Genomic DNA, 11450 nt, shown 5'->3' with positions numbered 1-11450 from the left:
AACACAGACACAGGGAGAACACACCAAGCTCCTCACAGACAGTCACCCGGAGCGGGAATCAAACCCACAACCTCCAGGTCCCTGGAGCTGTGTGACTGCGACACCTACCTGCTGCGCCACCGTGCCGCCAATGAGAGAACACTCATATAATATTTATATAATTTATTCAATATTTTTATCTACAGCTGTGTACATAAAGTACTTCAGTAATAGTTTACATACTGTAGTAATTTCTAAAACCTGCTGTATTTTTTATATACATTTACTGCCCCTTTTGGCCCACAGGACAAGAAGTTTGGACCCCCTTATGTAAGTCAGAGTGTGCCCTCTTGTGGAAATTGTGCCGTAAGACGTCATGTTTTATTGTGAAGAGCTTACTCTCGTGGTGTTTTATTTGAGTGTCACAGCCTAAAATAATGTCCCCACGTTTATATTTGAAAATGCAACAAATACAATTCTCCTCAAACATGTAGCCTAGATTTCTGCATGTGAATACAATTATAGATTCTGTCCTCATGCTTAAATAACAACTTTGTAACTATGGAATATATTTCAGAGCTCCAAAAGTAACTTTTTCGGTGATGAAGTTGTTATTATTGTTGTATACATACTGTAAAGAAACGATTCCACACCTTCACACGAGAAGGGGACTCAATATCCCAGGACAACTTGCGACAAGAGTGCTGAGTTTCGTAGTATATTAATTTGTCGATGCATTCTGGGATTTGTAGTTTTTTTTGTTCCCGATGACTGGCGCCTCCTTGACGTCGCGACTAGGGCCAGTATATGAGGCAGACGCTTCTCTGCAGAGGGACGTCCGTCATAGACATGAAAATAAAGGCCAGGTAAAGGTTTTGTTTGAATAGTTCGCCCAGGGGAGACGGGTACGGGAAATTAATATTCAAATATCAAAAGTAATAAAGGAAATAAAGGCGTTTTTGCCTGTTGCGCATGTTACATTGTGAAGACAATGGTAAGCTACGGTTTAGCTAGCTTAACTAGCGGTGCTGGTTTTTTAGACGGAGGAGATTTTATTTACTTTAAACCGCGAAGTTGGGTACAGTTATATATGTCTTTGTGGGCTGGAGCTTAGGCATAAGTACAAAGACAGTAACACTGTCCCTGTGAAAAAAAAATGAGGCTGAATTTGCCTTCTTCGAGTATTCCGTTCCACCTTAAATCGTGCAGCAGTTAACGCAACACTCTGGCGTCCTGAGTGCGTCCCGCGGCAGCGTTTAAGGTGGAATGGAACAGTTATGGTAGAAGCCAACTTTAGCTTTAATGGGGAAACATGCCAACACTGTAACGTTAGTGGGAAATGGACTAAATGAGCTGAGTAAATGAACTTATTTCCCTAACTCAGTTAACTAACATAGATAACTAACCCAGTCAGCTTTCCTCATGCCGCAGTGTAAGCATTGTGTTGTTGAACAATGTCACGAGGGCGTCCCACACATTCAGAACAAGTATAATTCAGATTAGTTAGACTGGATTCATTACATGGAGCTGATTATGCAACACGGCCGATGTTGTTGACATCCGGCTCTGCAGTTAAAACGCAGCTGAGCCAAAGCAGTCAGACATCAGAGAGCATCAGATGACAAGAACATTTACAGTGAGCTGGAGAACCGAGCTAGTACTTTAAAGCTCATCAATCTCACCACCGAGGCTTAAGCCACTGTGTGTTTTAAAGCTAAAGTAATAAACATCCTGCAGGACACCTTTTGTTTTGCACTAACATGAGAATCAATTGTTTTGTGATTCTCTATTGAAATGGCTTATACTACATGGTGTGGGTCCCCCACATGTGGATTGCCATGTTTAAAAATGTAACCCCAAAGTGTACATATCAGTTGCATAGAATGCAGTGTTAAGTGTGTGTAAACATATTCAAATATCCACAGTGCATCTCACATTGGCTTTGAACATGGGTTGATGCACACCATTATCCCAAAAATACAAAGAGATACGTGTACCGTATTAAATACTGAATTCAATGTATGTTGGTGCTGAGGGCTGGCAATGACACATACTTGTGTAGTAAAGCTTCCTCACTTCCTGTTAGTGTGAAAAGTAGAAGTATATTTATGTTTAGCATATACCTGAAAGGTGTTCTTCCTGTGTCTGCATGGGTTCCCTTCGGGTGACTGTCTGTGAGGAGTGTGGTGTGTTCTCCTTGTGTCTGCGTGGGTTTCCTCCGGGTGACTGTCTGTGAGGAGTGTGGTGTGTTCTTCCCGTGTCCGCTGGGTTTCCTCCAGGTGACTATCTGTGAGGAGTGTGGTGTGTTCTCCCTGTGTCTGCATGGGTTTCCTCCGGGTGACTGTCTGTGAAGAGTGTGGTGTGTTCTCCCTGTGTCTGCGTGGGTTTCCTCCGGGTGACTGTCTGTGAGGAGTGTGGTGTGTTCTCCCTGTGTCTGCGTGGGTTTCCTCTGGGTGACTGTCTGTGAGGAGTGCGGTGTGTTCTCCCTGTGTCTGCGTGGGTTTCCTCTGGGTGACTGTCTGTGAGGAGTGCGGTGTGTTCTCCCTGTGTATAAATATCAGCTGGTGATATTTACATTCTGTAACACATTTTAAGACGTTCAGCTCATGGAAAATGCTATAAACATTAACATATTTTTTGCAAATGTGTTATAACTGAAGTACCCTAATAATAAATGTTAGTTAAGGGAAGCTGCAGAAGTCAAAGCAAGCTTAAAGAGCCAGTAGAACACATTCAAGCTTATCTTCATGTAACAGACCAGAGATCATGGCATGAGAAACAACTCCACATAAACAACATTGGACCTACACACTTTTGTCAAAAATCATGTGTCTAACCACAAATTTAAATGCCACTCGCTAGAAGCCTGTTTGTCACTGTAGGGTGTGATTTTTTTCCCCTTCCTGCTGTTCGCATGGTTAGTTCTGTATTTTCCATAATCTTCTGTCTTCTGACTCTTCACCAGCAGCTGTTGCTGAACTGGAAACATGTCGAAGAAAAGGGGCAGGTAAGTGGACCAGTGTTTGTGGTGTGAAAGGATTTACGAGGTGTCTTCTTAGTCTCATTTTCATTTAATACGATAAGGGAAGTGACCACAGAAACGAGTATCTAACGATAGCTGTGTTTTAGAAAATAAAATGCAGAGACCACCCTATGTTTTTACATTGGATTAATATAAAGGTGTTCATTCTTCACAAGATATTTCTGATGATTAGATAAATACACGAGGAAGAGGAAAGCTGTTCTGACTGGAGCAGACTATGCTAACGCTATGCTAATATTATGTTACATACACACTAGTGATGACTAAGCAATGAAAACAAATGCAGTGGATTTACTCCTAATACTTTTATTTCCCTTTTAGAGAATGTCCAACTTTCTATTTTTTTAATGATTTTAAGAATATTTTTGACTGAATTTTGTCTGAGGTCAGCATTCCCGACAGAACTGTGAACTGACCTTTAAACACCTGAGTAGAAAAAGCAGGTTCTGATAAAGCCACATGTTCGTGTGTTTTCTAGCACCTTATCAGAAAGACTCGAACCAGCCAAACAGCATTTTTAATGGGTCAGTTCAGTAATGTGATAATGATAAACAATCATAATGACGTGCAGTCAACCCGACCCTGAACCGGATCGAGCGGATGAATACTTACAGTCCTCTTTCAGCTGCTCTTATCATCACTGCTGTGACTGCTAATTATAGCGGTCTCTGTTGACCATTAGCGTGATACTCAGTAGGAACTAAGTGAATGTCCAGAGTCTTTCAAAGATTTCACTTGAAGGTCTTAAAAGAACTTATTAAAATGTACTTTGTATGTGGAGAAAAACATGGATATTAAAGGGTGTGTAATTCAGACTCTTTCTTGTAGTGACCTAAATGTAATAGCTGTACTATCGGTAGCTCTTCTCACAATACAGTGAACATTCTTTGGTTTTTCTTTGTTATTTTTGGGTCCCGTAGGAAACGCAGCAGTGGGGAGCTAAGTGACACACTCACCCTCGACCCCAATAACCTGCTGGGCAAGAGGATACAGCACAGCTGGAGGGAGAAAGGAGCCCTTACTAAGTGGAAGGGCACGGTGCTGGACCGGCTCAGCGTCAACTCCTCGTTGTACATGGTGAAGTACGACGGCTTTGACTGTGTCTACGGCATCGAGCTGTTCAAAGACAAGAGAGTGTCCAATCTTCAGGTTCTCACCGAGAAAGTTGGTGAGTAGTGCAGGGTCTAAACCGCACGCTGCTGAAGTGTAAACAGGAAGTTAGCACTGCGCGCCTCACCTTGCAGGGGATGCAGAAGGTGTTAGGGACATTTTCGTTCTGGACTTTTGTCACTTTTGTGTGTGCTTTTACCTTCTCTGTAGCACGCTGTCTAAATTACTGTGGCCATTCAGTGGACACGGTCTTTAATCTCCTCTAAGCTCACGCAAGGACAGCTCTTGTTGGGAGATACGGCTCTACGGCAGAATGGAATAGTTGGATCAGAAAGAAATCTGCTTAGATGCATGGGTTTGTGTCAGTTTCCTGTTTACATCTGGAAAGAAAAGCATGCCCTTTGTAGATGAGTGAGCATTTTGTTGATGGAACATAAACTGTGATGCATTAACAGGCTGCTTTTGTTTGGATAAGGAGTTTGTTTGGTGCAGCAGGATCTGTGTATGAATGAGCTTTGTGTTGAATGTAAAGCCCGATGTAATATCATTCTGCTTTTGTTCAGCGAAAGAGCTTGTTTGCGATTCACATGGCTGCACCCAGGCTACTTTTTCTTTAACCGTCAAAATGAACTAATTTATGACGGGTCACATTCACCACTCAGCCATAACATTAAAACCGCCTCCTAGAACTTTGTAGTTCTACACTTACATAGCTTAGTACATCACTTGCTCTGCGTAAATGCTACAGCAGCCCACCCACACTTTCCCTAAAGAGCCAGAAGTGATAGGTGGCTCATTCTCAGTACTGCAGTTTTACTAACCTGATGGGGTCAGGTTCAGATATGTTGCACTGGTATGACTGCTGTTGGATTTTTAAAAACACTATGACTATTCAATGTATAATCTGTTAGATCTAGTAGATCTGTAGTTGCATGATCAGTAGAGTTGTTAAAAGCTTTGTTCAAAACATTGCAAACCCAATATCCAGTTACTACAAGCTTGATTTATGAAGCCCTTGTAAAACGTTAAATTCAAGTGTTCCAATCATTCCGTGGCCACAGGTTTATAAAACCAAGTATTTAGGCCTGCACCCTGCCTTTACAAACATCTGTGAAAGAATGGTTGCTCTCAGGAGGTTAGTGAATTCCAGTCTGGTACCATGATGGGATGTCCTCTGTGCAAAAAGTCCAGTTGTGGCTACAAAATATTCCAGAGTCAACTGTCGGTGATATTATAACAAAGTGGAAGTGATTGGGAACGGCAGCCAACTTTCTGCAGAGTCAGTCGCTGCTGACCTCCAAACTTCATTTGGTTTTCAGATTAACTCAAAAACAGTGGTTAGAGAGCTTCGTGGAATTGGTTGCCAAGGCCGAGCAGCTGTATCCAAGCCTTACGTCACGCAATGCAAAAAAAACAAGCGCAATGCAAATTGTCGGATGCAGTGGTGTAAAGCGTGCTTCCACTGGACTCTAGAGCAGTGGAGACATGTCCTCTGAAGTGACAAATCACACTTCTCGATCTTGCAATCCAATGGATGAGTCTGGGTTTGGCAGTTGCCAGGAGAATGGTACTTCTATGACTGCACTGTGCCATGGTGAAGGAGGGATTATGGTTTGGGGTTGTAGGGAACTCCTAATGCTTCAGCCTACCAAGAGACTTTGGACAATTTCATACTCCCAAATTTGTGGGAACGGTTTGGGGACGGTCCCTTCTTGTTCCAACGTGACTGTGCACCAGTGCATAAAGCAAGGAGACCTCAACCTTGTGGAAAGCCTTCCCAGAAAAGTTGAAGCTGTTATAGCTGCAAAGGGTGGCGTGACATCATAAAACCCTATGGAATAAGAATGGGATGTCACTCAAGTTCCTATGTGTGTGAAGGCAGCCGAGTGAATACCTTTGGCAATGTAGTGTATAATCAATGTTGCCTTTGTGATTTTGCTTAATGACCAAGGTACAAGCTATTTGAATGCACACTTGGTTGTGTTTATTAGATTGTCACAACAAGGTGTATGAAGTGATTGTGTGACACATGCTGGGTAGTGTAGGGAGAGAACACTGATGACCAAATACAGAAACATGATATAAAATACTGAATTCTGTTAGACCAATGAGGCAGAGGAATATAATGCCCCTCTATAACAACACAAGGTTGATTCTTATCTTAGTAAACGATCCAGCCTCAGTAGGTCTTACACTTCCAGGCAGTCGATTCTTAATAAGGTTTGTTCTGCTCTTTGCAGTAAACAACAAGATCAAGGTACCGCATGATGCAGAGGAGTTGGTGGGGAAAGCAGTGGAGCATCTTTTTGAGAAAGAAGATGGAGAGAAAAACGAATGGAGAGGGATGGTGCTTTCTCGTGCCCCTATAATGACTAACTGGTATTACATCACATATGAGAAAGACCCAGTTCTGTACATGTACCAGTTGTGGGATGACTATAAGGACGGCGATCTCCGCATTTTACCTGAGGCAGGTGAGTGACCAGTGGCTTTGCGATGCTGTTGCTTGATTGTTGTCTGTAGTTGCTTTGAAGTCTTGATGCTAGTTCTTGAATTTGGTCGTATTTAAAATTCCTCAGTAATGTCACTCTGGTAATTTCACAGGCCGAAAATGTGGACGTAATGTAATACAGTAATGCATTTCATTACTCTGGCAAATATTTGAATGCGTTTGAATCAGATTAGTTATAATCCTTTATTTATTTTCAGTTTGGCTCTTTATTCTTTGTGTGATGTTTCACTTCCTTTTCTGTACTCTTAAAATAAGTGTGTGGGTTGGTATTTTTATGTCCTTTACCACATGCGCATGGCGGTGCAAGATCATCACCAGGATGAGTTTTGAAGCGCAGTGTGCCTTGGTTTTGCGTGGCCTTTTTCAGGAATAGCGTTGGGGGTGTGTAATTTCAGTATCCCTCTGTGCAGCACAGCGTTACCATGAGAGTAAGTGAAGAGTGCAATCCTTTAGTGAAGGATTGTGTTGTTTTGGAGTTTGTGAACCCAATTTAGGAATGAAAGGATAATCTTACCGTGCAATGGAAGATACCTACTAGAGTCTACTTTTATTTTGTAGTGATGACAGTAGGCATTTCCCACTCCTTTCATAAGATTTTAGCTGAAGATTATATTTCTTTTACCACAACTAATGATGTAGAACCCAGAAGTATTAAGCATATACGCTTATGTTTACATATGTCCAGATACAGTCAATATGCTTCATGCTTTCAAGTTGATGTCCATCATGCTGTAGGGGAGGCTAGTTGAGTGGCTTGAAAATTAGCCCCATCTGACATTGTGTGTAAAATGTAACAGCTTCTTCGTCGTTGTTTGTTCCCCAGAGAACAAACACCTGCTCCCTGCTGACCGGAAACCTGGCGAGGAGACGGAGAGCCTTGTGGGTAAGCAGGTGGAATATGTTACTGATAAAGGAGTGAAGAGGACCGGGCTAGTCATCTATCAAGTCCCCGCCAAGCCTTCCGTCTACTACATCAAATACGACGACGATTTCCACATCCACGTCTATGACCTGGTCAAGACGACCTAAAGAATACAAGAGCAAAGGAAAAAACGAAAAAAACAAACTCGCCCTCACCTCCCCATAGCTCATGTCGTCACCTCTCGTTGTGCTGTCTTCACCATGAGTTGCTATGGAGAGGTGGTGCGCGCAGGGGGGCAACCGTGTGGAGTGTCTGTGGTTTGTAATTCACATGTGTCATATACGTGGATGTCACGCTGTTGACTTAAGCTTAGAGAACAAAGCTCAACGCCCCAATCAGGAATTGCTAAAAGGCACGGGGTTTAGCTCCACATTAACCGAATGTTAACGGAATTCTGCTATTGTTTAGTTGGCTACTTTCAGCTTTTCCAGATTGGAAGTCTACACTTTGAAAGCAGGCGTTCTAAGAGGTACATAGTGTATTTATTTATATGTAATTATTATACGTTATTATGCTCCAGTAATGCATATAAGCCATTATACATGACATTACAGAAATGCTGAAGGTGGTGCATATACCACATATTGTCAGATTATGGCTTGAGTAATGCAAACTAGGGATGGGCGTAATTAATCAGTGATTAGAGAATGTTTTCAAATACTATTAGTGAATTAGAAATATATGCAAATTAGCTCTTCTGTCATGCAAATAACACATGTCTGAACTCTATATTACACCAGAGGCCACCAGAGGCCTTGATGGAAGGTCTAGTGTGTTAAGAGAAGAGGAACAGAAATCTTGAGCAAGTTAGCAGCTCGATGCTAGCAATAAGATGGCTAACTGACTATTATTAATCAATTTATGTCATGAATAATGGATACAAACCCTGATGGTTTGGCCTCTCCACGTAAAGAGGATTGATCTAAAAGGTAGATAGCTTTCATCAGTGGCTGCATGTTAAATAAAGTGGTCCCAGACACACCTGTAAAACCAAATATTTTGAAAGCAAATAACATTTAAGCTAAGAGATTGAAGCTAATAGTTATAACCTCTGTAAGAAGAAAGAAAACCCTAGTATATTTGTAATTTTGCACTAAATCCCCAGTTGAAGAATGCTATAGTTGTCATAGGATAAATCTAATATAAGGAAAAGTTTTGGTAATCACAACCTTTTAGGGAGAAAGTATAATCTAAAGCTTTTATAATCACACAAAGCTATTTACAATCCCAAGTGTAGCATCAGAAAAAGGGTTGATGAGTAGTCTGTTCTTCCCTTGTAAAATCATTCACGCTTCTTTGTGCTTTTTTTTGTGAACAACAGAAAAGTGTGAATGTACACGAAAGCATTAGCTCACTCACATGTGTGTGCCCTTGTGTCAAAACTTGCAGTCTTTTGACATCATCTGTAGACATAGGCCTTGAAAAGGAAACCGTTCTGACTCTTTCTTAAGGAAAAGAGATTTTATATTCCAAATATTTTAAAAACGATGACTGTATACGGTGCCTCAGAACTAAATTGACATCATTAACAGGGCTGTGTATCTAGGCGAATCCTGACGTTTGGAAAGTTAGTATTAAATAAAGTCCGTCCAGCTGGCTGGGTAGACTTCAGCAAAATAAATTCCAAAGTAACTAGTTCAATAACTGCCTGTTATTGAACTAGAGAGGTGCCTAGCTGAGAGGGTAAATAGTTAGATACAGAGCAGTGGTAGGTATTGGAGGCACCCTATTCTAGGCGTACAACCGATCTGAGTACATTACACAACAAGAACCTCATTTGAATTCGTAAGAAGGCCAAAACTATTCAAATCAGCACCTGGTTGTGTCGGTAGCCTTTAGATTGTCGGTTTCTAATGTGTGAAGGTAGCAACAAAGTGGAATTAAGTGAAAATGATGTTAATGTAACGTTGAATAACCAAATTATTCGGAATTCATTCGGTGCCTGTAACTGTTTTATCCAGTTCAGGGTCGTGGTGGGTCCCGAGTGCAGAACTGCTGATTGTATCCATTTCAGTTTTAATAACCATTGGGTTTAAGTACTTAATACAAAGAAATTAAGGAACTAAAAATAGTTACACTATTGACGTGTAAGTTGTAGTTTAAATCTAAAATACCGCCCAAATAATCTGTTCAAAGGTTAAACATTCTCACAAATAAATTCTGAAATATCAGAACAAGAACATAATTTAATTCTCCCTTTTATACATATCTGGATATTATATGATATTCAACCTTTACTAGGCCTGTGTCATTTAGAAACACGTTACATTCTTCATAAATCACAGAATGTGCTCCTTTTTCCGAATGGGTCAATGGCGTAACCGTCTGTATTTAAATGTAATTTTTGTAAATAATACAGATATGCTTGAAATTATTTGTGTTCGTTTCTTTGCCTAATTTTGCTCATAGCAATCGCACTTTATCTCAGCCCTAGCACGGCCTCAACCCTCAAGTCATAGAGGAGTTGGGCTACGACGTTATTCTAACTGAGCAGACCACAGTGAAATGTACAGAACAGATCCACTTTTCTTAGTGATTACACGACTACACCGTTGTAAAATAGTTAGAAACCAGTTAATGGTTCAATTTTAAGATCTTTTTTTTTTGTATTTGATTGGAATCTGATTTTAATCAAAAAGAAAGAAGATGCTGGAGGTGCATGTTCTTAGCACATGCTTCTTGTTCTGTGAACTTGTAAATGTCAATGACTGTTTTGAATATGGAAACTGAAAGCACAGCACTCGTGTGCAGAAACTCGTTTGCGTTTGAGTTCCTCGCGGCCCGGTTAGAGCTCGGGATGCGGATTTCCAGTCAGTTTTAGCATTCGCTGCATGCCGTCTCACTGTCTCTGAGGCAAAGTCACTCTTCTCCACATCGCGTTGGTGCCAATGTGCTAGAGAGAGGGGATCTGTAGTTGTCGTGTGGTAGTGTAGCAGTTATTTATATAGAGATTTATCAAGAATGCACACCACCTGAATTTGGAGAAAAAGCCCTGGGCGTTGACCCACACTAACACTTTTGTAGAGTTTTCTGCTCGTTCACTGTATCATTAGCATTGAAGTGCTGTACACTTTCAGGTCCCCGTAGATGAGGATAATGTTTCTTTTCGCTTTTTTGTTCTCCATAGTATTTACAATCACATCCGGGTGGAACGCTCTGTGTATTCACTTGTACTCGTTTAAAGAATACCTTCACAAATCTGTGTATTATACTTTATTTCTAATCTTGAGAGTATCCCCCATCACTCCCTCAGCAGAAGGGGGAATAACGCTGTCGATCTCAAGCTTTGAACCGTTTGATTAAAGCGAATCTTAACGATGTACGCGCTGCATTATCCGATCCTTGTGAAATAGTACTTCTCATTCTGGCTCCTCAGTCAATGTGGTTTGTTGTGCGATCCGCCAGCTGCCGGTACTGTCCCTCCGGTTCCCTCTTTGATCTGTGATCCTGTTACTTTGCTGCTTTATTTTTTATTGTTTTATTTTATTATTATTATTATTTTATTTTATTTTTTTTGCCAAAGCTAACTTTTCAGCAGGCGACGTTAAGGAGCATCTAAAACTGTTCATGTTGTCTGTTTGTGTAACAATGCTATCATAAATAATAAAAGAGATATTTTTTGCACAAACTGTGGCCTGTCGTAAACGAAGAGCGAGCACGTATTTACCGTGAAGCGTGAGTGTTTCCATCCCCCCCAAAAATAGTGGAGCGCATATTAAAGTGGTTGAAGTTTGGACCCGATTTTGTCCTCACTCTCATCTAATGGTTTAGTTTCTGACGTCAGATCAGTAACTAACTGCTGCCTGTGGAATATTCATGACTCGACTGGAACTTTAACCAGTCATCTTGTGTTTTTTGTTGATCCCATCCCTCAGTGTGTTCAT

At 41.1% G+C, this 11450-nt stretch overlaps 1 protein-coding gene across 4 annotated transcripts; it reads left to right on the top strand.

Moving 5' to 3' along the window:
- Positions 1–765: 765 nt before the first annotated feature.
- On the top strand, positions 766–11166 carry LOC136675877 (spindlin-W-like). Of its 4 annotated transcripts, none has more exons than XM_066652670.1 (5): positions 766–845; positions 2945–2986; positions 3943–4190; positions 6373–6606; positions 7468–11166. In XM_066652670.1, the coding sequence occupies exons 2-5, from the start codon at positions 2967–2969 to the stop codon at positions 7671–7673; spliced, it is 708 nt and encodes a 235-aa protein (XP_066508767.1). In that variant the 5' UTR covers positions 766–845; positions 2945–2966; the 3' UTR covers positions 7674–11166. The 4 variants fall into 4 exon arrangements, with proteins under 4 accessions (XP_066508767.1, XP_066508766.1, XP_066508768.1 ...); XM_066652669.1 differs by having other exon boundaries at positions 783–845; positions 2948–2986; XM_066652671.1 differs by lacking the exon at positions 766–845 and adding an exon at positions 2199–2258.
- Positions 11167–11450: the final 284 nt, after the last annotated feature.

This window comes from Hoplias malabaricus, chromosome X1 (genome assembly GCF_029633855.1).
Source record: "Hoplias malabaricus isolate fHopMal1 chromosome X1, fHopMal1.hap1, whole genome shotgun sequence".
Lineage (NCBI taxonomy): Eukaryota > Metazoa > Chordata > Actinopteri > Characiformes > Erythrinidae > Hoplias > Hoplias malabaricus.
This window is presented reverse-complemented; position numbering and strand designations above follow the sequence as displayed.